Here is a 27,867-nt window from a genome sequence, read left to right on the forward strand (position 1 = left end):
TCAATAAATCACAACACGCAGAGTGCAGACAATAACGGACATTTTTCCACAGCAAATAGTGCTTATGCATTTTGCAAAGTTATTGTTTTTCGTATAAGACTTTTTGAAAATATTCATGCAGCTGCGTCTTCCCGATGGCAATTTTATGAATTCTTTAAAAATGGGATGAAAAGGATCAGACATATTTTGTCGGACTTTTTGTTTCACATGCGGTTAATACAAATATCACAATTCTTTTTGCTTTTTTCCTAATAATTTTATTGGCCATGCTTGTACATTTGGACGGTCTGCTTTTGTTCTTAGGCCAGAAACAACTGAGACAAAGACATTTTCGACCTACAAATCACTAAATCGGCTCACTGGGGTCATCCTGTTGAACTTCAGGTGCTGCAACATGCACATTTTTACTTTTATTTTATTCATTATGTGTTTAAAATCCACTCTTTATAAGCTTTCACACCATGTTAAATGTCAGAGTAGCTTGTCATTAGTTCATTAATGTGATTAAAGTCTAGATTCACTGTTGTATTAATCAATGTTACCTTATAATAAAGATTTTTACTGACGTTTTAAAAAGAAACTAAAAGTGCGTCATGAATGTCGTTTGATTTTTTTCATCACTTCACCACCACAAACAAAAATAATCCAATTATTTTACTTTAGTCAGGTCTATTTTATCTATACTGGCAAATTAATGGTTTGCATCGCTGCCAAATTACCACTTTGCGATTGGCTGCTGTTTCTGATCAATATGAGACAAAATCCAACAGTTTAATTTTGAAATTTAAACACTCAAAAACACAATTTCTATTGACACGGCTTTTTAACTCTGATATGCATGTAATTTTAAACAATTTTTTTAGTCCACAGTGGCTCTAAGCACAGCAAGATTTAAGAAAAAAACAAAATGTCAGATAACACGATTTTTTTTAAATTCCAAAAAGACAACATTTGATCATTTAAAACTGGAATTAATTGATATTTTATCCCAAGCCCAAAGATTAAAAGGTATGTTATAAAGATCTTAAATAAAATAGGTCTAATAATGACAATAGCAACAGTAACAACAACAATAATAATCATAATGTTGACTTGAAAACTGATATCTCAAACAAAGCCCAAAGATGTTAGAAGAAAAATTAAAAAAAAAAAAAAAAGTTTTTTAAAAAACCTACAAGAGTCAAAACGAAGCAAAATTTCAGAAAACACATTGAATAAAATGTAAAAGCATGTCAGAAATCAAAAAATCAGAAAACACGAGTCACATTTTTTTAAAATCACAAAACAGAGCCTTTTCACCACTGTACAACACAATGTACGTTCACAGTGCACACATAAAAGCGCCAGATACAACAGAGGACGCTGCCTAACCGCTGCAGACTTCATTTCCCATTATCCTTTGCGCTCCAAGCAGGAAGAACGTTCTCTCGCAGGGGCTCACACTGATCCAAGTTAGGAGCTTTCAGCTGCCAGCCTTGGCCCATCATGTAAGTGCTGCGGAGAATTCTTTGCAGTGCAATTGCAAAAATTACCTGTTTTCCCGTCGCCTGCGGGGGCCGTGCAATTGTACCGCCGCTCCTTGCACGGACACGCACGCTCCGGACGCAAAAAGGCTCCAAGTGCATGAAGATCGAGGCTTGTATTTTGCATCTTTGTTGCAAAAGCAAGCCGCTGAAGCTCCAGTGCGAGGGCGATGGAGGGAGGGAGTGAGAAAGAAGGCAAAGTCTTTTGTGCTTCCCCTCCCCCTCATCAAAGCAAAGGGGAAATGTCTCAGCCAAAGGGAGGTAAGAATATGAAACCGATCCGTGCAAAAACTACCGACGTGCAATCACGGCTGCACGGTTTGCAACATGCACCGCTGCAGCTCGAGCACGGCCGGTGCATTTTAAAGTTGGATGGTTTAGGAGGGTCAGTTGCATTTCCTGTTCAAGATGTTCCCCTTTGCACAGTTCCTGGTAAGACGATGCTATGTGTACTCACTCATATTGACGTTATTAGCGGCGCGCAGGCAGGCAGGCAGGCAGGCAGCGGGGATGTTGGGCGCCTTTAACAGTCACGAGATAGACAAGGACACTCTTTATAACTCTTTATAATCAAACTCTGCGCGAGTTGATGCACGGCTCAAGGTAAATACACGAGAGCCATGTCGCGTGCAGCGCCGCAAATATGCGCGGTTTTGGTGCAGGAGGGCAACATGACGTGACAGCCTGGCTGCAGCTGTCAGTGGTCAACTTTGAGTGTTTATTGGCCGCCGATTTGTTTCTGCTTATGGGACAGAAAATGGAAATCTAATAATAGAATTCGTTGTGAGCGTTGAGTTCAAGAACAGGAGCTATTAAAATACAAGTGTCCATTCTGTCAGCTGCACGGTGTGTGTTTCAAACCCCACTGTCCACTGATGTCCAGCTCTGTCCTCAGCGTGCACAGAACAGCAAGCATGTCACCAGGGTTCCCCACAGTCATGGAAATCCTGGAAAAGTCATGGAATTTCACAATCGCACTTTCTAGGCCTCGAAAAGTCATGCAAATAGTAAAAATCGTTGAAAATGTTGGAAAAATCATTGAAATGTGTTTAATAAATAAAATATATTAATGTAGCATAACATGCCTTCCAAGCTGGGCCTGCGGGTTGAGAAGGCATGTTTTGATTTTTTTTTGTTTTTGAAAGAAAAAAATGGCTAAACTTTTTTAGGAATTGTTTTTTTTTCTTTGTTTCTTTTTATTTTATTTTTGGAGATTATTATAAATAATTAATTATTTTAAATTCATTTTGACTTTTTAGTTCAGGAATTTTTTTGAGAAAACTTTAAATATTTTGGAAATTTGTTTTAGGAAAACGTGTGATGGGCATGTTTTTGAAAGGTTTTGCCATTTTTTTTTTTTATTTCTTTGCCAATTTTTTAAAATAGAAAATTTAAAAAGATTGTTTCAAGAAAATAGTTTTTAAAGGCATGTTTCCTTTAATTTCAATTTAATTTTATTTCTTTTTAGTTTTTGGCTATTTTAATAGAAACCTTAATTTTTGTTTGTTTTCTCTTTTTTTAATGTTTTTTTTCTTCAAAAATCACCCAAAATAACATCATTTATTACAACCAGAAACTGAAAAAACTGAAATTATCATTTGGATTTTCACAGTTTTGACGGTCCTTGAACACATCTTGTGGGACGCTGAAATTATGTTTGAACAGAGTTTGAATCTGACAAAAAACAAAGGGAGGGAAAGAAAAGTATCAAGTAAATTCAAGTATCCTTGAAAAGTCATGGAAAAGTTTTGAAATTTTGTTCATGAAAACATGTGGGAACCCCGTGTGACACTTTGACCCCGACTCGTGTCAGCGCTGACGGGCGCCGCTGAGCTCCGTCCTGCAGCCTCTGAGCCCTCACATCATCAGTGAATGCAGCAGAGAAAAACAGCTGCAGTGAAAGCAGCTTTTTCCTCCCGTGTACCGTGTTTTCCAAGAAGTCCAAAGTGGTTCATTGCACAACATGCAGCACGCACACACACACACAGACACACAGACACACACACACACAGTGAGAGGCTGTGCACAGGTAGGAGACAGAGCCCCCGATGGTCGGAGCCTCACACTGTTTATGTGCTACAGTCAGTTGTCCTCCCACCTACACACAGGAACTGTCTTGTTGCAGCCGGTTCATGATGATGAATAATGCACAGACATTTTTTGTATTTGTAGATGAATGAGTCGGTTTGGGACTTTCCTGAGAGCAGAAGTAGGTTTCTGTTGTCATTCATTGATGTGCAGGAAACAACACACACACACACACACACACACACACACATACACACATCTACAGCTGAAGGGAAGTCGATTAATTGATGGGTTGATTGTTTGCACTGTGAAGTTTTCGGCTTGACTTTTTGGAGTATGAAATGACGCGGGCGATGAAATTACTTCTGCTGGTCTCCTCTCGGCCTGATGAATTGTTTTCGCTGCAGCTGTGTGAAAGCACGAATCCTTCGTAGTGTTGATACAGATCATTCAAGTAGGTGTTTTTTTGCAAGGAAATTGTCAGTGCAAATTAGAATTGCAAAAATAGCTTTTGTATATTTCAGTAAAAATGAAAGGCCACTTGTTTTAAAGTAGACAGATTATCGGCCTGGCTGATTATCGGGGCGGATATTTGGCATTTTGCAGATTATCTCTGTTATCTGTTTTAATGATTGCAGATAAAATTAATGAATTAAAAAGTGCAAAGGAAGTGTCGGCATGGGAGGAAGTTTTACTTTGTATTATATTTTTATTTATTCATTTTTTTATTCATATTTTACTTGAGTTTAAAAAAAGGTTGCAGGGAACTGGAAAGTTTTGTGTTGGAGTTTGTTATACTTCAAATTCTAAATATTGACAGAAAGATTTTCATTTTTATTGCAAATGCATATCGGTTCCAAATATCGGTTATCGGTTTCATAAACTGCTAATACTCTGTATCAGTGTTAGTCCTAAAAAAAGAGTTTACCGGGAATGAGTTTTTTTTGTAGGCCAACCCGAAAGCTAACGTCGGCCTGACTCACTCGTCAGAAAGCCTTTAGGACTTAGGTTTTAGGCTCAATACTGGGTTTTTATAAATCACAGCCCCGTGGAAAAGCTGCTCGACATGGCCTTTGGATTCAGTTACATTTTTCCATGTTTAAATAATTGTTACTGTTGTGCTTACAGCTTTTTGCACTGGTCAGAAAACCAGTTTGTGCTGGTTTGAGGTAGAATTAGATTAAAGTTTTTCAAGTTGCAAGTTGTTCTTTATTATTTATTTCCGTTGCATCGTGTGACCTAGAAAAGCCAACCCCGTGCAGTTTTGCTAAATGGTTTTCCCAGATCACCTGAAATACCGCCTCACGTGGGCGTAAGAACTTTTTTTTGCGATAAATTAAATTTTATTTTATTTTTTTAATTGATGTGTTTCCATTAGGCGTATTTTATATTCACAATTTTAATTTGCACAGTTTAAGGGTTAATGGAAACCTGTGTGATGAACACATTTGGGCTGGTACCATAAAAAGATCCAAACTACTTACAGTTCCTCTGACACAGACTGAACAACATAAAAGTGTTGTATAACTGACACCTACTGAAGGAAATGAGTACAAATCTGCAGCGCTAAAATAAGCTCTGCGTCCTTGTGTTTTTATTGAAATCGTGCCAGACTGAGTCAAGTCCTTTCACCCTGCTGCTGCTTCTGTTCTCACATCACGTGCACGTAGAGTGTGTCCTCCTCGAGCGCTGCCCTGCGTGGCCCCGACACTTTGGCCCTCATCATTGTCGCTCTGTGCTGTAGCGCGCTCGGCTCGGCAGTGACGGCGGCCCTCCCGGCTCGTGTCCCCTCTGCAGCCTCGGGCGGCCCTCGCGCCCCTGCACAAATGTCCCATTTGTCATGCAAATGCGGGCTGCGTTTTTCAGCTGCACAGATACTAAATTTGCTGTTTCGACGGGCCGATTGTTGGTCCGCTTCCAGGCCTTTAGTGCAGGAACAGTAGAATTGTTCAGAGCATTGTTCACATGATCCACTGACTGTACTTCTCTTTTCGGGGGGGGGGTTGACTGAGTGCATACATTCAGACTCCTCTGACTGCACGCCAGCAGCAATATTCAGGACATTTAAAGCAGTTTGTGTTTGTTTCAGCTGCGTTGCATGCGAGCACAGGTTTATGCAACTGTGAGATGTTGCTGTTCTTTGCAATAAAGGAAAAATATGAGCGTGCGCTCTGCTGAAAATGAGAGAGACATAAATTCAGGTCTCCTGGAGTACGTCTCGTGGTCGTGATGGCAGCAGGTTTCCACATTTCGCTGCTGAAATAGGATGAGGATGTGGAAGGGAGGGGGTGTTGCACTGTAGCATGGCCGTGCAATGCAGGATACTGGCTGCAAATTAAAGGGATCGCTTAGGTGATTTTCAACCAGCTTTGGTTCAAAACAGCATGGGTAGTGTGTAGCTTAGGGCGGCATTGTAGTTTTACAGTATACCAGAGTATTTAGAAATACTGTCATTAAGCTTTTAAAACCTGAATATATTTGCTTGAGTCTTTTCAAAAACACATAAGCAACAAAGAAGAAATCACCAAAAATTTGCAAGAAATTTGTAAAAAAGTAAAAGAAAATTACCTGAAAATAAGTTTAAAAAAAAAAAATAATAATAACAGCCAAGTTTGATTAAAAAAAGTAAAAGAAAAGACAAAAAATGACCTGGAAAAAAATTTCTAATAATTTTGTAACGTAATTTTGAATTTGTAGTAGGATTTTTAGGTTTTTTGGCTCTTGAGCAAAAGTGTTCTTTTCCTCTGTTTTTTTCTGTCATTTAACACCAATTTGAAAAGTATTTACGTCTTTCTGCTGCAGCCTAGTTTGATTAAAAAGCCTTCTTTCCAGCAGTGAAATGTTTCTTTAATTGCAGGTGATTGTAGATGTTGATATGCTTCATTTAATTTCAAGATGCATGTTTTTTTTAAGTTGATCAGTTTGTCTGGAAAACTAAAATGAAAGCTTAAATTCTCTTAACTGTTTAGATAAACAGGTTTGCACTACACTGGAGTTGCATGCACTTGATGAGCGAACATCATCTGTCTACCAATCAACAACTTTGTTTTTGCCAAACATTTCTCTCCACGTGTGGAGGTTGATTTTAGGAAAGTGTCTGCACCGGCTGCTGTTTTCTCCGAGCGAAATTTTAAAAGGGTTGTAATCGTATGAGAGCGTCCTGAAAGCACCCTTCACGCAGACGTTACCCCTCAGTCAGCAGTTTTTGTACATGTATGCCTTTTTTTAAGCTCTAAATCAACATCAGCAGCTCTAATTAGCACCTCAGAAAATGACCTGCAGTAAATTGGCTCATGTGTCTTTACATGTGTGCAGAAAGAAAACAGAATATTTTACACGTGCTTCTAGGAGGTCGAGCTTCAACCAAAGATTATGAGCATAACAGAATAATCTCTATATATGTTTCTGATTGAATGTTTGATATATTAAATGTCTGAGAAATGTGTGCTCAGGCCTCTGAGATCAGACTGTGTTGGTTTAGTAACTTGAAGGAACATTTTTAAACTCTGTTTGTTTTAAATTATATGTGCTTTTGCCCCTGGCCTTTGGATTTTGAATAACTAAAGGTAATAATATTGTCTGTTTGTTTATTATTATTATTATTATTATTGTTGTTGTTTTTGTTGTTGTTGTTGTTGTTGTTGTTGTAGAGGTAGTATTTTTACATTTTATTTATTATTATTAATTTATTTATTTAATTGTAAACAAACCTTAAATACAAAATAAAGTCTGAAAATGCTGAAAAGTTACCATAAAATGTTCCTGAGCCCAAATTCATAATTTATTTTGCATTTTTCTCGATGGAGGAATTAAACAAGTCATTTTCTAACAATCAGCTAATTGATTAATATTCACAGCGTCATCTCCAGGAGCAGTTATAGTCCAAAAATAGACACGATGGTTTTGTTTGCTTTGCTTTGGGTGTCTATCATGTTTTCTGCAGATGACGACATTCACGTCACGCAGACTCACAGCTGCGTGGATGATGTATGTTTCGAGCTTATTGTCTGAGTTCTCAGGCTGCATCAGTGACTCCGTTTTTAAATATTTTGCAGTAGAACGGCTGTTTGCAGACGATGTGGCTGATGAGTGTGTGTGACACTCACCCTGGTTGTGTGTGCTGGTGGATCTATAATACAGTAAATGACCTTTGTGCATAATGTGTCCTGTGTGTTACTGTGGCGGCATTCGTCTCGAGCGTCAGCCGTTTTGGGACTTTTACAGAAAAGTGGTCTACATTCAGACATGAAGTGATGTTAAAGGGTAGCTTTGGCATTTTGTTTTGCCATGTTTTTGTGTCTAAGTAACTGATGTACACAACAGTTTTTGACACTGGTCCATCATTGAGAGGCCAGAGTAACAGCCACACTGTAAGCAGATGTTGCGATTGAGCACCTTTGCTCTACTTCCATTAAAAATGGTTAATTTTGTTGTAGACGGGATCAGATTGCTATTTCAGGTGTGAATTTTATTTTTCGCTTGATTCGGCCTGTGCCATGCGCTTATCAGTGTAGTTTTGCCGTGCGGTCATTGTTAAGTAGGGACGTGTGTAGGCGGGGCTGACCGGAGCTCCTCACCATGATGCCGGCTCTCATGCTGCATCATGTTTGTTGTACTATTTCTGTAGTTCAACACCTTCTGTCAATATTTGATTGATTCTGTTATCTTCTTGCTTTTATTTCTGACTTGAGGCTCAAATGCCGCCACACTCCTGATTTGAAACTGGACGGAGCATCTTGTCTGTCAAAGTGGCCTGTTGCCTTTGCTTCGTCTTATTTACATTGGTGAGCTGTCTCTAGTCTCGGACATGAAGTAGGATGTTGAACACGAAGTGACTTGGCACATCGAGAAAGCAAAGTCAAAAGCAAATTACGCCTTCTCCTGTTCAAAAAAGTGTTGCGGTTCATTTTTAATTTCACCGATTTGAATCTCACATATTTTGTATCGATTTTTGACTGCCTGGCAATGCATCATTATATCAAGCCCCCAGGAAGTGCACCAGGTGTTGATGCAAAATTTACATAGTGGCTGAAAGTGGAATTACACCGGTTGGGTCGGTCACGTGATGCACACTGGCCCAGAAAGCCTTTTCCTCATTGACATACATCAGGGAAGAGATGTCTGTAAATCAGTAAATAATTTTTTTGTGAGCGTCATTATATACAAGCCAGAGCTGGAGATCTATATTAAGGTCAGTGTCAATGTTTTGGTACAATTTGTTCAAGATTTTGAGGTGTCAAGCTGCTCCAGATGACAGGTGAAAATCGATAGAAAAGGTCTTGAAATTTTTGGTAGTTGGTCCAAAACGGCAGTCCAAGATCACAGTGGACACACGACAGCTGCTCAGACTCACATCTACAAACCAAACAGTTAAGGTCAAGGTGAACCTGCAGGATCTCTCAGTTTATTTGGGCCTCTATCATGTCCGTCCCAGGTATTTGTCCTGGATTCTGTCGGTGGAAGCGGCTCTTCCTCCGAGGTGACCTGACACCCCGACGCTCTCCGTTTCCTGCACTCGAGTTGAGCCGAGTGCACAGGAAGAGTAGCGCGAGCCGGCGACCACATGATTCCCAAAGGAGCTTCTGACAGCTGTAACCTAAAGGAGCTGCCATCTTTGGAAGTGTAGAGTATCTCACATACTGCCAGAGCTGCCGGCTGGAGTTATTTTCAAATCTCTCCCTCCCTCCTGTCCTGTGTTGCTCTCTGTGTCTTCCTGCCCCTCCTCGTGTCGCCGCCTCCCACCGTCTGCGATTGATCCGTCTTCCTCCGGCTCTGTGGAATTCCATTGAGAAACTCTTGGGATTGTTGGAATTCCAGCCGGAGTGCATGTGTGGGTTAGCAGTGGGTGGCGTGTATCCCCCCCCCCACCCCCCGTGATCCAGGGCTCATTATCACGCAGGGCCGGCCGTCCTCTGCCCTCACACGGCGAGGCTTTCTGCACGCATGTTTCTGCACACTCTGACCGCCCTGCAAACCTCCCCGTCAGCAGTATTTTTTCCTCTCGCTGCTCACATGCATGATGAGGCCGATTGCATGCTCGCAGCGGGCGTGGCAGGAGCGCAGGCACCCATCTGTGGCCTCACTCTGGCATTTCGCTGCATACTTGAGCTCATGTGCTGCAAATCTGTGGGAATCATATGTACCGCTGCTTTTAATTAACCCCACGCTGCCTGCTACAGGACGCAAGTTCAGTGCTGAGCTCAGCAACAGGAAAGGAAGGAATTGTGTTGTCGAGTTATGCAACATAATCTGAAGAACAACTGAAACTGGATATTTTTAGATTTCTCTCTGTTTCCTAGTCAGCTTGGTGGAAAGTAACTAAGTACATTTACTGTACTCAACCACAGCTTGGGGTATTTAACTTGAGTGTTTTCCATTTCAAGTTACGTAATACTTTTACTTCACTGCTTGTCAAAGGGAAATATTGTAATTTTTATACCTCCGTGCCGACGATAACTGAGACTGGGACAGCATCCTTCTCATTTCATGAATGCGATTTCTCCAGAAGGCTGTTGGAATATTTTTTTTCTAATTTGGCACAAATGTCCATGATGAACTGATCACATTTTGATTGTCCATGATCAAAGGTCAAGTTCACAGTTGTCTTACACCCATTTCATTCTTTTAAATGTAATATCTCAAAAGCACCTTAGTGGGAGTTTCCTCAAATTTGGCACAAACGTCCCCTTGGATTCAAGATTGAACAGATTAGATTTTAGTTCACCTATTAGCAACAAAACAACATTTTTACATGTAAAGAGTAACATATAAAACCTTTAAATCAAGGATCGGAGGGCATCATTACTTTCTGTTGTGATAAAAGCGGAGCACATGCTTCTTCCTGTCAGCCACATAGATTACATAACCCACCGCCCCTCCGACCCCCCACCACCTCCTCTCTCTCTTTTCTTACACCTCTGTTCGCTCCTCTTTTTTTTGTCATTTCATCTCGGTCAGTAGCTGCAGCTCTGAATCCGCTGTGTTGATGCGTGTCACTGTGCATGAGCTGCATGTTGCTGTGATTTGCATGTTGTGCTGCTGGATCGCCTGCATCACCACAACATGCAGCTCCTCTTAACCCACTGTACTTTACAAATCTGTGCCTGCAGCCAACATTATTCCTGTCTCGCTCTGTGTTTATCAAAGTGGGCTGGAACACACTGTGCATGTTGATATGCACGCAGAGGTTTGCAGAATAAATGCTTCGTCCTTTGAGGAGCACGCTGCCTCTCGTCTCATGATCTGAGCTCACTGAGCTCTAGATTCGGTTGCACGCAGAAAGAAAAAAGGATGCTGTCGCCTCATTGCGATTGCACATTGCAGCTTTTGTTCTAACATTGTTTGAGGTCAATCAAGTTTTATGTCAGGTTAATGCAATGCAAAGTATTTATTGATCTGTTGTCTCAGTGTGGAACCTGGAGTCACTCCTGCAGAGGAAGCTGTTTGTTGTGAGCAGTTGTCTCATAGAGCAGTGAAATAAGGAGGAAAGCTGGTCCACATGACAAGAGGAACTGCTTGGTTTTGGGTGTGGATCTGGATCTAATCCTTTAGCGCACAGCCTAGAAAGTGTCAAATAAAAAGCCTAATTTGTGTTCTTGAACTTGTAATTTTTGCAGAAAATATAAAAAACCTTTCACTGTTCACTTTGCACTTAATGTCTTTAACCCTTAGGGACTATATAGCACATTTTACGCACTTTTAGTTTTCAGCAGTTTCATGCGCATAGATTAAAATAATGACAAGATTGCGTATTTTTGTTTAATCAGTGAAATTCCAGCTCAGCTCCTACAATAAGTCTAAAATACACCGTGGAAACTAAATAGTTACATTCAGACTCTTAAGGTAAAAAATGCTCCATTGAAACCCATTCAAACTGACATTTTTGATCCCACAGCCATCAGAGCAGAAAAACAGGACTTGTATTATTTCTGGGTGTCATTCTGGGCTTTTGACTCTGAATTTGTCATTTTGATTTTCCATAATACATGCTATTTCATTGTTGCTGCTAATCATTGATATATCCCAGGCTGTGCAGAGCGGTATGTGTAAGTATTTAATACTGCACAAAAAATAATGTAAAAAAACAAAAACAATGTTGTACTTTGCATGTTGTATTTGGAAAATAATTCTTTTTTTAATTCTAAAAACGTGACATCATGACAAAAACCTGATATATAAAGGGTTAATATTTATAATGATTATGCATCAATAAATAGATGTTTTTCTACAGAACTAGGTTTAATATCTATGTAGGCCAGCCATTAGGAATTTTGTGCAAAAAATATAGAAAAATATTAAAAATATACAAAGGGAAAAAAAGAAAAAAAAACAATACAGAGGACAAAAGTGCAGCACCGGTAGCAACGTAAACTGTATGGCATGAAGTGTTTTTTCTATGTGCAAAGTGCAAAATTCAACATATGTTGGTTGTGTGCATGTATCATGGATCACTGAATAAGACAAAGAGCTTTTTTTTAAAAAAAAAAAATCCCTAAATATATAATTCCTTGCAACTAGTGTAACATTTCTCATCAAGTTCCTCATTTCCTGTTTTCCCGTGTTTCTGAGAGAAATTGCACCAACTTGCTGAAGGTTCAAATGTTTAAAAAAACGTGTAAAAAGCATCTGAAAGCAGCACAAGAAAAGTAATATCGTTCTAACTTGAACTGTAAGGTTCATTCAAGTCAGGTTTTAGACTTTAATCAAACTTTTGCATTTTTTTTTTAAAAAACAGGCGTCCAGTCACTAAAGTAGCTGTGTTAGCAGCAGGTTAGCAGCTGTGTTTTGATATTTAGGTGTCAACAAATATGGAATTTCCTTCTTCTTTTTCACATTGTTTTATATATTTGAGCATTTTTGGCCTCCTCTCCTCAGTTGTCTTTTTTAACTCATCCGTGCGGCCACATTGAACGCTGTTTGAGCAACATTGATGTGAAAGTGAAAGCTGTCAGGCTGCGGACAGTCTGATCTACATGAGCCGCTTTGATTTAACGCAGTTTGGTTTTGATTTTTGTAAAGATGTGAGAGTGAGAGCGTCGGGCTGATATGAGCCGTTTTCAGCTTGACCTGTACGAGTTTATGTCGCACTGTGTGCAGCAAATTTCTGCTGATTAACGTGCAGATAATAAAACGTCTTTCTCGTGTTAAGGTGACTCACTGAGAGGACGTGCAGGTGCTGTCTCTGTCTCTCTGTGTGTCTCTGGGTGTTTCCTGGTTTCCAGTGTGTGTGTGTGTGTGTGTGTTTGTGTGTGAGCAGAGAGTTGGTTTCCAGTTACTATTGTTGTCTGTGTAAATGCACGTAGGAGGGGCTCAAACTGACATTTTAGTGCAACAAAGCTGCTTTGGAAAGTGGAGACCAGGAGGAGGCCACCGGTGGAGGGACGCATAGCACAGCCCGTCACGCCCTGCACTGTTTGAACAAACAGGGACACACTGGACGCACCGTGTGTGTGTGTGTGTGTGTGTGTGTGTGTGTGTGTGTGTGTGTGCGCGCACGTGCGTGTGTGTTTGTGTGTGTGTGTGTGTGTGTATGTGTGTGTGTGTGTGTGTGTGAGTGTGATATGCCTCCAGGACAGTTGTTTGACTGACAGATTTGTCCACAGCTGTATGGGTTTTCTCACAAGACAGCAATGTGAGATATTCCAGTTATTCTTCTGGAGCCGTTCCACGTTTTCTGAAGAAGAAAAGACACACCTGCAGTTTTTGCTTTTATTAGCACAGAGTGACATCATAGGGCGCCGCACAGTGCGGTGATTTTAAATATCACCTTAAAGCTTTGTGCGTCAGCTGCTCAGAGTACAAAAAAAAACACTCCAGCATTTCCCAAAACACCACAACATTTTTGGAAAACTAAACAGCATTTCCCAAAAGAAGAAAAACAAAACAGCATTTCTCATAACAAAACAAAACATTTCCCAAAACACTACAGAATTTCATAAAACTTAATAACATTTCACAGAAGAAAATTTTGCAAAACAAAAAAACACTTCAGAAAACTAAACAACATTTTAGGAAATACAACAACATTTTAAAAAAACAAAAACTTTACAGGAAATGCTCCGATATATTACCGAAGCCAAAACATTTCCGAAAACGCTGCGCTGCGCTGGCGTCTGTCGTCAGATCAGAGCTGCGTTCGCTGCAGCAAACAGACCGGCAGCTGTTTGACCCAGTCTGAGGAGGTCTGAGCCAGATGAGTCACACCCTCAACCTGCGACGCCCCGTTAGCACGGCGCCCGCTCGTTTAACTGTCAGTGCGCCACCTCCAGATGGAGCGAGCACACCTGAGCTGCCAGACCTCCTCCTCCTCCTCCTCCTCTTCTTCTCGCTCTCGGCACCTGTTGCATTCAGTTAGGATCTGGAGTCACTTCCTGCATCCAGCCGTAAGTGTCAGAGACGAGATGGAGCTGCTGTTGCTATATCAACAGGAAATTTAGGAACGGTGGCCTGGATGTGGAACGTAATAGTTGTGGGTCTCTGTTTTTGGAGTGATGGCTGCAGGAAGTTTGAGTCATTGTGCATCAGTGGGAGTTTTGAAGTGGCGGATGGACAGACGCAGGGAGTCATCAGATGCATGCAGGCACTTATTCAGCATTAAAAACCAGCTCTGACTCACTCTCAGTGTTCTTAAGCTTTGATTTTTTACATTTTTTGATCTGGAAATGGTTTGGATTTTATCTCGGTTGCAGCAGTTTGTCCAGAAACTGCTATAAAGTTGTTGTGAGGTTTGCAGGCTGCGCGCTCAGAGCTCGATGATCTGATCGATGATCCTTCATCCTGAGCTATGTTAAGAAGCGAAGTATGCTTTCATCTTGTGGTATGCTCGGCCGCCGGTGGGACCGTCCTCTCCGGAGCCTCATATGTCTTTTGTCTCACACCAAACTATCTCAGGAGTTTGCACAAATGCTGAGATGCTGGACATTTTGCATTGCTCCAGCCTCTCAGATGTAAAGGTTTTCTGCATTTCTTTGACCTGTTTGATAAAAAACTGAATGTTTTTGTGCTTTGAAGTTTTGGTTGGCCGATATAAGTCATATGAAGACTTGTTGCGATCAGCATTTTACTGACCAAACAATGAATCAGCTAATTTTAAAAAAAAAAGAGATAGAGATTAGTGAACAATTAAATCAAGATAATAATTAATTAAATGTTTGTCTTTAGATTTTAGCACTTAAATATTAGATAATATGTAGCTTTCATTACTTAACATAGTTGAATTTTGAGGTGATTGTGTGGAATATTTTAGGTATTTGAATTTTTACAGTCACTGAATTAATATAATTTAAATACAGAAAAATCCACACTCAATTAATAATAATTAATATTTTAAAAATGAAAATTCTTGAATTGAAAAATCAGTCAGATTCTGAGTCAAAACTCAAGTTTCAGAATTTCAGTTTCAAAATTGAGGCCAGCTGCAATTTAAAATTTTGGGTCAGCATTTGAGCAAACAATCAAAAAGATTGCTCACAGCAGCCTGACACAAAATGAAAAGTACAATCCTCTGCACAGTCAGTCAAATCTGTAGTTTCAGTGTTTCTGTGGAGAGTTTTTAAGGATATTTTGTGTTTTGTGTGTTTTCAGGTAAGAGGAAGCCGGTGCTCAAGCTCCCCAGGGAGGTGTTTGAGCAGCCTCCTCCCGCCGCAGTGTAAGACCCTTTATCATGTTTACAGTCGCTCTGTCACATCCAAGGTTTTTCACTCATCCTCACCTCGTGCTCTGCACACTCGAAGCTGCTGACTGTGTTAAAAAGATCTAACAAACACATTTAACAGGAGACTGAAGATGCTCGTGCCATCGTTTCCTCTAACGAGTTCATCGTGTTTTAACTCGAACATATAAGATTGATTTCTTCCTCTCAAACCCCTGACACGTCCCAGCACGGGAAGACTTATTTGTGCATGTCGTTCTTCCTTCATGAACTCATGAGCAGCAGATCCTAAAACGAGTCTGAGCTGCAAAAAACCCAAAATGTTCAGTTTGTCTTGAAAGTGAATGATTTTCATTCAGAAACAGCAGCAGAGGCGTTCTGGTTTCAGGCCAAAACATAAGAAATGTCAGAGTCAGACTTCAGCTGTATTACACTCTGTTATCATATTCACATAATATGTTTTTCTCCTAAATTTCATTTTAGTTTTATTTTTACTTAAAATTTCATTACTTTTTAAAAATTCTATTATTCTATCATTTATGAATATGTTTAATCTGTGTTAAAGTCATTTTAGTTATTTCATTATTAATTTATTTTATCATTTTGTCATTTGTCATTTCATATTCATCATTTTATCATTTATTATAAAATGTATCATTTATTTTTTTAATTTAAAAATTGTATTAATGAAATTTCATTTGTATATTTATCTAAAAATATATATTTTTATCTTTTAAATTTTTAGAAATTTATGTAGTTTAAAAATGATGTTTTATTAATTAATTTTGTGTGTGTTTCCAAAGTAAAAAAAACAAAAACAAAACATTCAGCTTGTTTTTTGGGTTTTTTTTTTGCTAATGATCATAATTTCTTATTAATTAATTTATTTTTTATATTTATTTAAGTTTTTTATTAATCTTTTTTTTTCTTTTTTCCCTGAAGACACTGCTTCTCAGTGTCCTTGGACTAGTGAAGACATGGACATTTTCATTGGAAAAAAACCCCAGACTGTACCATCTTTGTCCTGAGAATTTTCTACTTTTTGCTTCACTGTGTTGTTTTTTTGCTCCTCAGAAGTCAAATTGAACCAGTTAATAGTTTATTAAATCTGTTTGTTCGTGTGTTTGTTTCAGACCCCCCAGAGATTTGGATTCAAAAGCTTGTGTAACCATCGGAGAGAAGGTAATTTTTGGGATCATTCTTTAATCTTCGCGTCTGTCCTGACCTCATTCATTCTGATTTTTCTCTCCCACCTCTGACTCTTACGTAACTGCTCTGTGTTTACTCTCCGTCCTCCTGCCCGTGTGTTTTTGGTGGAGTCAGGTCCGCAGAGGTTGGCTCACTGAAGGCTCTGTTAGCTATAAAGAACGGCCTGGTGAACATTACGGCCGAATTGAACACTTCTGATTGTGGTGAGACTGGAATGCCTTTTATTGCCCATCAGGCAGTAAAAATATTTATTTTGAACTCGTGAAATAAGTGGAATTTTCCATTGGCACAGATGCCAGCTTTTTTTCCTCTGCTCTCTGAGTTGGCCAGAAGTCAAAGTCAATGATTTGTTGTGTTTGCTTCAATCATGTCAAAGGAATGAAGTTTTGCATCCTGCTGCACGGTGGAGGATTCAGACTTCAGAGACCGGAGACACACCGGCACCTGTTCGACTCTTTTAATGTCTCTTCCTGTGTAAAAGGGGAACTCCTGGACCCTGTTTTCCCACGTTTTTATGTCTTAGAGGCTCGTGGGAATTTCTGTTTTTAGAAACGTGTCCAGTATTGGGAGGAAGAGCGCTGCAACCGACAGAAACAAGCTGCAATGTAACCACTCAGGGCAAGTGCACCCCGTCAATATACGACTATTAAAAGTGTGTTTTTGTCTCTGACAGGCTCACTCACTCACTCACTCACTCACACACTCACACACTCACTCACACACTCACTCACACACTCACTCACACACACTCACTCACTCACACACTCACTCACTCACACTCACTCACTCACTCACTCACTCACACACTCACACACTCACTCACTCACTCACACACTCACACACTCACACACACACACTCACACTCACACACACACACACACACTCACTCACTCACTCACTCACACACACTCACACACTCACTCACACACACTCACACTCACTCACTCACTCACTCACTCACTCACACACTCACTCACTCACACACACACACACACACACACACACTCACTCACTCACTCACTCACTCACACACTCACTCACTCACTCACTCACTCACTCACTCACTCACTCTCACACACACTCATTCACTCACTCACTGCTTCCGTGTGTGAATCCGGCGTAAGTGCGGGGGGAAGACGCAGCTCACTTTAAAGTATGGAAGCCTAAAGAGATCGGCAGAAATCAGCGGAAATCTCGATTTTCATTTTTTAAGAATTGCCCCAAACCACAAATTTTAATTTTAATTGATAAAATCAATTGATTTCCCAGCCCGAATTATGACCCTGCAGCCTGTTTCGCGGCTGCCAGCTGCAGCGCTCCCTCTCTACACTGGACCAAAATTTCCCATGAGTCACTCAGACTCCAAAACAGATAATGTTCCCCTTTAAGTCTCTGTCATCACAGCTCCGTTTCTATTTAACGAGCGTTTGTGTCCGCCCGGTTTTCTTGTTTTGTCCGGAGCAGAACTTCGAGGTGAAGGCCGATGACCTGGAGCAGATCTGCGAGCTCGGCCGAGGAGCGTACGGCGTGGTGGACAAGATGAGGCACGTTCCCAGCGGCCTGATCATGGCCGTGAAGGTGAGTCAGCGGCGTCACGTGAACCACGTGCACGCTCTCACTCTGAAGGTGAGTCAGCGGCGTCACGTGAACCACGTGCACGCTCTCACTCTGAAGGTGTCGACTTCATGAATGAAAGAATCTTTCAAGGCCTCGTTCTCAGAAAAAAACACGTCCTCTGTCTGATCAAAAGAAAGAAAAACCTCAACGCCGCAGCTGCACGCGTTCAGTTTTTAAACACTGAGGAAGAAAAGCATAAAGACGTGAACATGAAAGAGGCCCGCGTTGCGTCTCACTTCCTGTCGTCTTTCTGTCGTCAGCGGATTCGGGCCACAGTGAACACGCAGGAGCAGAAGAGGCTGCTGATGGACCTGGACATCTCCATGAGGACAGTGGACTGTTTCTACACCGTCACCTTCTACGGAGCGCTCTTCAGAGAGGTAACACCAATATACACGTGCAGGTCGATCGTCACTGATTCGTGCATCACCGCCGCGTCAATCCCAAAATTTACAGTTTTTGCATCTTTATATTTCCCACTGAAATTTGTCTTCAGCAAGTTTTTCTGCCGTCAATTACCAAAAGTTCGCCTGCTCATATTCAGAATCTCGATCACTATTTTTTCTCAAACAAGTTCTGATTTTATTTATTTATTTAGAAAAAATGTCTATATTTCTCAAAATAAGACAACCAAAACATGATTGCTTCAGTAATGCACTGAAACTGCTTTATATCTGCATTAGTATGAAAATAAAAAAACCCTCAAATTCTTCAGCTGGATTTTAATTGCTGATTTTTTTTCCCCAACAATATATTTACTGATTTTAGCAACGATAAACAACGTACATATGTAAATATGTATATACAAATACAAATACACAAACAAAAAACCAAAAAAACTGGACACCAGAACAAAATATCAGGTAATTCCTCCCAACCCCACCCCAAAAAGATTAAATCAATTAAAAAAAGATTAAATTAAATTGGATTTAAATTAAAAAGAAATAAAATTAAGTTCAAAATAAAATGAAATCTGTGAAATGATTTATGTACTTATCTTTTGGACCCTGGACTATATCTGACCTCCCTGATAAAAATAAAATAAAAAACATAAAAATAAAAGAAAGGAATAAAATGAAATCTGATATTGATTTTTAGAGTGTTTCAGGACACAAAATTCACAGTTCAGTGTGTTTTTGGTACAGCAGGAAACAAAATAAATACTGAAAATTAGCAACATGGATATTTCATTAATTTTGAAAAATGTATTAATTTTAAGGATGGCGTTTATTCTTAACTGTAACAGTTAATTAGCTCAATTTCTGGCATTTTGTAAGCTATAAATAAATAAACAAATAAACAACAGAAATGTGAGTAATTAAATGTGGATGTAGTGCTCCACTTTCTGACTGCACTTGTGCTCCTTCTGCAACACAACAATGATTTGTAGAAAAATCAGTCTTAAATTCGAATAAAAAATATCCTTAAAGGTGTTAAAAAGCATTAAAAATTAAAGTTCTGTGATATCTGTGGACTGTATGGACGTTTCAGTGATGAGACCTCATCAGCCGCTATCTGATTCATTTGATTTATAGTCGAAATCTCCATGTTGACGTGCGTCAACACTTGCGTGTGAATGCATCTGTGAAGAGTTTCGGATGCAGACGACTTCCTGCAGCAGCGAGTGGATGTTGAGGATTTCCTCGCCATCGCTGAAAACACTGGAAAATCTGTCGCTTCCCGTCTGGCGTGCGTCCTGCTGCTTTGTTGCCTTATTTTATTTTTTAAATTTTTTTCCTGATCTGTCTCCAAACGTCTGTTGCCAGGGCGACGTGTGGATCTGCATGGAGCTGATGGACACGTCCCTCGACAAGTTTTACAAGCAGGTGATCGAGAAGGGCATGACCATCCCCGAGGACATCCTGGGGAAGATCGCCGTCTCAGTGGGTTCAAACAGCAGCGTCACGATTAAAGAGTCCGTCTCCGCTCTGGTCTGGTTGTTAACGGATTCTGTTTTTTACAGATAGTCAAAGCTTTGGAGCATCTGCACAGCAACCTGCAGGTCATACACAGAGGTACGAGCCCGAAAAAACCTCACACACAAAACCTGTCAATGTCCATGTCTGAGCTGCTGTCCGTCCGTCTCTCATTAAAGGACCAGTCCACTGTTTTTCATGTTTTGGCCCATTAGCTTAAAAGGATTTATTTATTTATTTATTGTAATCCTGAACATGAAAAGAACGTGACTGCTGGTTTTAAGAAACCATGAAAGTGACCCTGTTTGTCCTCTCTCTGTCTCTGTCTCTCTGTCTGTCTGTCTCTGTCTCCCTCTGTCTCCGTCTCTCTGTCTCTCTGTCTCTGTCTCTGCAGACGTGAAGCCGTCCAACGTGCTGATCAACACTCAGGGTCAGGTCAAGATGTGCGACTTCGGCATCAGCGGCTACCTGGTCGACTCTGTGGCCAAAACCATGGACGCCGGCTGCAAACCCTACATGGCGGTGAGACAGACGACGTTCGTGCGGTTTTATCGTTGAGTTGGCCAGGAAAATAAATCAGGGCGGAGAAAACCCAAAGATATGGAGGACTGTACTTCCATATCTTTATTTTAATTTTTTGGACACTCGTCCAGCTCGCAGTGGTCCGATGGACAGACAGTCCCGTCTCTGCTGTGGAGCTCTGCAGCTCCTTCGGGGTTTTAGGGAGCGACAGCTTATTTTCGGGGCATTTTTGCAAATTATTAATTTCATCGATGATAAAATGAATCAATGATAAAAGTGTCCGTAATACAGTCAACACCAGGAAAGGGAGTTCATTTTATTTATTCATTTTTTTGTTATTTATTTATTTTTTTGACTCTAAAAAAAAAAGAAAAAACATTGCTGGGAACTTATTACGTTTTGGTTTTGATTAAAATTTCTTTTAAAGGCATTAAAACAAAGTTTTGTGTTGACTTTTGATATATTCAGAATTCTAAATTTCAACAGAAACTTTTTCATTTTTCATTTCATCAAATATCAATTAATCGGTCTCATTAAGTGCTAATCATCTGTAGCCACCATTTGTCATTATTTTATTTTTCAGATTTTTTTTCATTTCACATATTAGAGAGAGAGAATTATGTCTATAAGATCAAATAAAATATTTATTTAAATATGTAATTTATCTTAACATTTTTAATTTTCATATATTGTCATTTCTTATAGATTTTATTTTAACCCTTAAATTTAAACATTTTTTTTATTTTACATATTAAAATTTGAGATATTCATTTTTACTCGATGCATTTATGTTATTGTGTACAGTCTTTGACAATAACAAGGACTGGACTATATCACCAGTACATAACGTCACATCCTTTGGTTTTTCCCAAAATAATTCCAGCGTCCTTTAAATAGAAATCACTCCGGGATGTTAAAGGAAACCAGGAAAGTTTAGAAAGGTCTCAGATACATGTGAAAAATGACAAACGGAAGCTATAAAAGTCAAAAAATGCTGATATCACAGGTGAAGACATGTAATTTACAGAGATGATTCAGCCGGATTTTAAGAGTTTTTTGACTTTATTATCATTTAATTTGTTGTTCTCAGATTATTGCTCTGGATTATAAACGAACGACAGTAATTAGAGAGAAAAAGAGAAAAACTGAGAGTCCAACTTCTCAGCTAGATATCATAACGTCATGAGGATTCGATCCAACTTTGTGGATGAAAAGTGTTTTTATATCTGCGTTCTCTGCCGTCGGCGGGTGAACGGGTTCATTTCTTCTCTCATCATCAAAACATTTAACGAGCCGCTTACACTTTAACTGCTGCTGATTGGCTCAGTGGGTTTTAGGGCCAGGTTAGCACTGTGTGTGTGTGTGTGTGTGTGTGTGTGTGTGTGAGTGAGTGAGTGTGTGAGTGTGTGAGTGAGTGGTGTGTGGTGTGTGTGTGTGTGTGTGTGTGTGTGTGTGTGCGTGCACGCACGCACAGGAAGTTTAGGATGTTGGGGGGGGTGCGTGCAGGTCGTCCTGACAACCATCAGTGACATCGTCCTCTCTTGTGTGTCCTGCAGCCGGAGCGAATCAACCCGGAGACGAACCAGAAAGGATACAACGTCAAATCTGACATCTGGAGTTTAGGAATCACGATGGTAAATCAGCTTTTTATTTTTGTGCGGATTCATGAATCGTTTAATTTTTTTCTCCGTGTTTTTATGACGACAGAAACAATAAAAGTATGTGGAGGGTAAAAATGATTCACAGTAAAAAAATATATGGCTGTTATGAAGCGCGGCTCTAGAAAAAGTAACATCTAAACCTGGAATACTCAAACTTTTTTTTTTAAATTTGGGGCCACTTTCGCAGAATGTCAGGAGGCCAGGGGCCAGTCACAGCAGCCCTATACACGTTTCTGGGATATTTATAGGATTTTTGGACAAAACTCAGATTTTCAGACATTTCTCTAAATTTAAGAATTTTTAAATTTTATTTTATTTTTATTTAAATTATCATTTTAGGATTTAAGGACATTTCCAGGATTTTTTTTCTACATATTTCAACTTTTCTGACATTTCTCAAAGTTTAGGTAGTTTCAGCGATTATGGGACATTTTTCAAGTTTGAGGTCATTTCTAGAATTTTAGACATTTCTGGGCTTTCAGGACATTTTTAGGATTTTAGGAGATTTCTCTGATTTTCTGACATAACTTTGGTCTTCTTATGTTTCTTGGATTTTCGAATGTTTCTTAGATTTTCTGACATCTCTAGGATTTTAGGAGATTTCTCAGATTAAGGAAGTTTCTTTGATTTAAGGACATTTCTTGGATTTCTTTTGACATTTCTAGGATTTTCTGACATTCTGGGATTCTCGAATATACCTTGGGTTTTCAGACATTTCTAGGATTTAAGAACGTTTTTAGGGTTTTAGGATATTTCCAGGATTTAAGGATGTTTTTAAGATTTTTTGATAAACGCTATTTTGATGCTGTTTTGTGCACTCTGGCACCTTATGGATACAAAAAGGACAAAAACAATTCCCAGTGTGAATCACTTTATTCTTATAGTGAATTAGAAAATGGTTTTGGGGGCCACCCAGCCCCCTATGAGGGACCAGATTCGGCCTGCGGGCCATACTTTGGTCTGGACGTTTTGTTATGCCTCCTTAAATATTCATTGCTTTCTCGTTTGCACATTTCCAGCTCAGACTGGAGAATATTTTGTCGTCAAGGATTCAGCAATCTGTGGCAATTTGCCTTCGTTTGAGCGCCGGCTCGTCCTTCTCTCTGCTGCTTCTTCGACCGGCGATTAAAGACGAGCAGCAAAATGTTCCAGCAGAGTCTCATTTGAATGGCAATAAGAGCGCTAAGTGTTCGGTGGGCAGGAGAGACGAGGGTTTTCAGTGATAGAGGTGGAAAGAGCAGTTCAGATTTTGGTTGCATTATGAATTCTGAGCGACGGAAAGTTTATGTCTTTACTCCAAATCTGCACGAGACCGAGCGAGCAATCAGTGTGCGGAAGAAAAACACACTTTAGGCTGATTTTTGGAGCATCAGTCAGAAGTGAAGAGCCACCTGGACAGTGAAAACTGAAATAATCACAAAGCTGATGAGATTTTGGTTTGAGTAAGTTGGTCTGAACAGAGAAAACACGTCCATCTGTAGCTGTTTTCATGAACATCCCGGCTGAAATATGAATAATATTTATGACTTTTCTTGCAGACGTGTACTCTGGTTTTGATTTGGATTTTTTTGGAGTATCCCAAACACTAAAACTGAAGAAAACACAATCAGCACGTGGTCAAAAAAAAGGACGCAAATAAATGAAAGACAAGAAATTTAAGAAACACCAATTTGACCACGCATCAAAAATGTCAGAAAACCACAAAACAAAACAACTAAATGACATCAGAGGAAAACTTTTCCCTCCGGATGATTATCTGAGCATCGATTGCTCGCTCCATGTTTCGTTTAGTTTGTGATGAAAACTTCTCGCATGCCTTTTCTGTGAACGACGAATCCAAAAATCAAGAAAATTCTCCATGTACTGAATTCAAAGGCGTCCACGATAAACAAAAGCAAAACTAAATCTACACATCTGTTTGAAACTGGTGATTCGAGGAGTTTGAGCTGTTTTGTGCAAACGATTCTGTTCTTAACTTTAAGAGTTTTCTGCAACAGATTTTAGTTTAAGGAAACCTTTTCTCCGACTCAAAGGAATTTCTTACCTTTAGGTGTTTTGTATAACCGTTTTTATTTGAAGTAAATCTAATCTTTGACTCAAAGGAATTTCCTAATTTGAGGTGTTTTGCACAACTAATTTTGTTTTAAGGAAATCTCTTCTGTGGCTTAAAGGAAGTTTTTATCTTGAGGTGTTTTGTTCAGCCATTTTTATTTTAAACACTGATGCACGATAATGATTATTTCAGCCGATACCGATAAACTGACCAATAAACCGATAACCGGTTATTTGTTTTTGTTTGTTTTTCATTACCTGAGGGTATGAAAGGCTGAGATGTGGTGAGTACAGATGAATGTAATTTGTGCATTTTCATAAAAAAATGTCATTTTCAGACAAAAATCGCATTTTTGTAAAAGAAAGTCATTTTTATGTTTTGGGTTTTTTTCCCTCTTCTTGTTTCAACTTGAATTATACAAAAATAATGCTGAAGATAATATTGTGTTTGAGTTATAGTGGGACTACAGAGGAACGTTCCCCAAACTGTCAGGAAGCAGCAGCTACAGAACCGTCCCTAAGTAACCGCTCTGCTGTGATCTCTGCACATTTACACCAAACATCAGATATCAGTTTATTCTTTCAGCAGAACCGAGCTGGAAACTCACTACACCTGAACTCAAACCGCGTCCAGCGTGTCCTCTCATTGTGTCCTCTCATCATGTCCTCTCATCGTGTCCCCGTCACACACACACACACGGAGCAGGAGGAGGGAGGGGGGAGACGGCGGCCGCTTACACCGGTGTTCAGCGGTTACTGTGAGCAGCGAGCTCGCTTATAAATGACAGAATCAGGAGCGGGTCGAGACATTTCGGTGTCCTAGAAGAGACTGAGATCACCTGAAGGACAATGAGAGCGTAGCAGACATTCGGAGCAATTTATGCTAATACTATCGGTTCTATTTATCGGCCAAAAGTTGTAATATCGGAATTATCGGTATGATGTCATAAGTCCCATTATCAGGCCGATAATTATCGTGCATCCCTAATTTTAAGGAAACCTTATCTCTGACTTTAAGGAAGTTCTTAACTTAAGGTGTTTAGTGTAATTGAATTTATTTTAAGGAAAACTTATTAACTTGAGGTTTTTTGTGCCTCCTGGTGTTCTCGAACGGTTTGTGTTCTCAGTGTCGGACTGACCTCTCTTTCAGATCGAGCTCGCCATCCTGCGCTTCCCGTACGACTCGTGGGGGACGCCGTTCCAGCAGCTGAAGCAGGTGGTGGAAGAACCTTCGCCCCAGCTTCCTGCCGACCAGTTCTCCCCCGATTTTGTGGACTTCAGCTCTCTGTGGTTCGTCTTTTTTCTTCTCTTTGTTCAGTTTCGTTTTTCACCAGCCAGAAAACGTCCAGTTCTGGTTTTATTCTCTCGGACACAATAACTGCTGACGGCTGATGTCTGCAGGCGACAAACCAGCAGAGTTTCTACAATAACTCAGACAGAAATGTGTGTTTATGGCAGCTTCAGAAAATCTCCTCATCAGAGTGAGTTCATCGTGACGGTCCGTTCTGACAGGCTGCACAGACTCAGAGCGCTGCATGGAGAATATACTGTATATTCAGGGTTCCCACAGTCATGGAAAACCTGGAAAAGTCATGGAATTCCATAGTCAAAATTCATGAAAAAGTTTAGGAAAAAACACAGAAATGTGTTTATTATGAATTATATTAATGTAACATAACAGTGAATTTATGAAGATATTTCAAAATTGATAATAAAAATGCCTGCAGGTCTGCAAGGCATGTTTTCTTTAAAAAATAATTGGTGATTTTTATAGAAAACCTTAAAATTAAAAATATATATAAATAAGAATATGGCTTTGCAAGGCATGTTTTCTTTGAGGAATTTTGGATTTTTTTTTCTTAAAAATGTTTTGATTATTATGGAAAGCTTAAAAAATTGGGGTATTTTTTTTGTTTTTCTTATTTTTTTACTTATTTTTTTGAGAATGGTTTGAAGGGTAAAATCAATATCTCTAATTAAAGAAAATCTAGAAAATAAATTGATATGAAGCTGCCAGGTGATGTTTTATTGATTGATGGTGAGTTGCTGTGTGATTATTTTTTTTCTGTAAGTACTGACAGCTAAGTAACTAACGGACGGACTGTCTGTTTATAGTGATATATTTTTTATAAAAATTATATTTTTCCTCTCCCTGCCTCTTTTTCAATCATGGGATGAAATGTAGTTTTGAATTCATTTTAATGTTGCTTTTTGCTTCTGCAGCTTAAAGAAAGTTTCCAAAGAGCGGCCGACTTACACAGAACTCATGGTGAGTGCTGCACGTTTCTAAAATATGTTGTTTTACTGAAGGGGTGACCAACATTTGTGGACTCAGAGCCATATGCCGAAAAATAGAAGGCGCCAAAAATAGAAAATATATAGTTTTTAGCAAGTTACACGTCAAGAAAATAAGTGTTTCTAGACCCAAAAAAGCCCATTTGCCATAGAACATTTTTGTTTTATTTGTTGTTTTTTTTACAAAATTATTATGTAACACTGCTGAAGTTTGACATTGTGGCTTGTTGGAAGTAGGCTTTGTTGTTTAACCCTTTGAAGAAGGGGCAAACTGGTTTTATGTCTTTTAAAATCATGGGAAGAAGGCAATGTAAAGGTACTTAAAAATGATAATAATCCTGTACAACAATTTGAAAAAAATTGATTTAAAAAAATATTTTCAAAATCCAGTGAATTCTGGCAATTTACAGAACAGTTATTGACAAGTTGCTACTTGTGCTTAAAACTATAAAAATAATTCTTTAAAATCATTTCTAATATTTAATAATGATGATTATAATTGTAGTTTTTGGATGTTTGTCCCTTTAAAAACTTTCAAATCAGCCAAATTCTTGCAAATTGCTGGGACTCCTCTTGCAAAGTTGCTCTTTGTGCATACATTTTATTTCGTATGCACAAAGATATATATATATATATATATATATATATATGTGTGTGTGTGTGTGTATATGTGTGTGTGTGTGTGTGTGTCTATACACACACACATATATATATATATAATTGCGGAAAAAAAGTTCTTGCCATGTTGCTCCTTGCCTTCTTTTTCAAAAAGACATAAAGCAAACAAGTCTGCTCAGATTTTGCAGGTTTGATTAATTGTGATTTTTTTTGTGAAAAGTGATTTTGATTTGGGTTTCAAAGGGTTAAATGATGCATAACCTGCATGCATGTTGTAATGCTGTGTGAATGAGACTCTGGAGGGCGCACTCGGATCATTATTGCCATGAGGATGAGAGTCTCTCACATACAGTATGAGTGGATCAGCTGACGTTGATGCTTCAGTTGTGATATCTTAAAGACTTCAGACTAAGTTTTTTGTCGTTTTTCCTCCTCAGCAACATCCCTTCTTCACCTCCCACGAGGCCAAAGAAACCGACGTGGCTAGCTTTGTGAAAGTCATCCTGGGGGGACTGAGCCGCCGCTCTTTGCGCAGGAGGGAGGTGTGATCCATCAGAAAGAGGGAAAAAAAAATTCAACTAACTAACAAAAAGCACCAACCGCAGCCCCCCCAACCCCACCACCTCGTTACCCGCAGGACTCCCCCTGCCTCCTCTCACCCCTCGGAGCCCGGAGGAGACGCTGCAGGGCGAGGAGCCTGACCCCGCCCCCCACCTGGCTCCCTCATGACCCAAAGTGGGAGGGATGGGGGAGTTGTTCAAGATGTCTGTATGCAA

The 27,867-nt window shown here is 39.6% G+C and overlaps 1 protein-coding gene across 3 annotated transcripts; it reads left to right on the top strand.

Moving 5' to 3' along the window:
* Nucleotides 1-1,396: 1,396 nt before the first annotated feature.
* On the top strand, nt 1,397-27,867 carry map2k6 (mitogen-activated protein kinase kinase 6). Of its 3 annotated transcripts, none has more exons than XM_042507890.1 (12): nt 1,397-1,784; nt 15,135-15,198; nt 16,335-16,383; nt 17,875-17,988; nt 18,288-18,407; nt 19,794-19,910; nt 19,991-20,042; nt 20,338-20,465; nt 22,022-22,099; nt 25,329-25,468; nt 26,402-26,447; nt 27,529-27,867. In XM_042507890.1, exons 1-12 carry the CDS (start codon nt 1,694-1,696, stop codon nt 27,637-27,639), a joined length of 1,110 nt encoding a protein of 369 aa, XP_042363824.1. In that variant the 5' UTR covers nt 1,397-1,693; the 3' UTR covers nt 27,640-27,867. The 3 variants fall into 3 exon arrangements, with proteins under 3 accessions (XP_042363824.1, XP_042363825.1, XP_042363826.1); XM_042507891.1 differs by having other exon boundaries at nt 1,457-1,487; XM_042507892.1 differs by lacking the exon at nt 1,397-1,784 and adding an exon at nt 13,913-13,933.

This window comes from Plectropomus leopardus, chromosome 19, assembly GCF_008729295.1.
Source record: "Plectropomus leopardus isolate mb chromosome 19, YSFRI_Pleo_2.0, whole genome shotgun sequence".
Classification (NCBI taxonomy): domain Eukaryota; kingdom Metazoa; phylum Chordata; class Actinopteri; order Perciformes; family Serranidae; genus Plectropomus; species Plectropomus leopardus.

Excerpts from the sequence above, each read along its gene's own strand:
- map2k6 (XM_042507890.1), top strand. The coding sequence starts at position 1,694 with ATGGAGGGAGGGAGTGAGAAAGAAGGCAAAGTCTTTTGTGCTTCCCCT. Across the intron at positions 20,466-22,021 it reads GCTGCAAACCCTACATGGCG|CCGGAGCGAATCAACCCGGA; the intron begins GTGAGACAGACG and ends TGTGTCCTGCAG. Across the intron at positions 25,469-26,401 it reads GTGGACTTCAGCTCTCTGTG|CTTAAAGAAAGTTTCCAAAG; the intron begins GTTCGTCTTTTT and ends TTGCTTCTGCAG.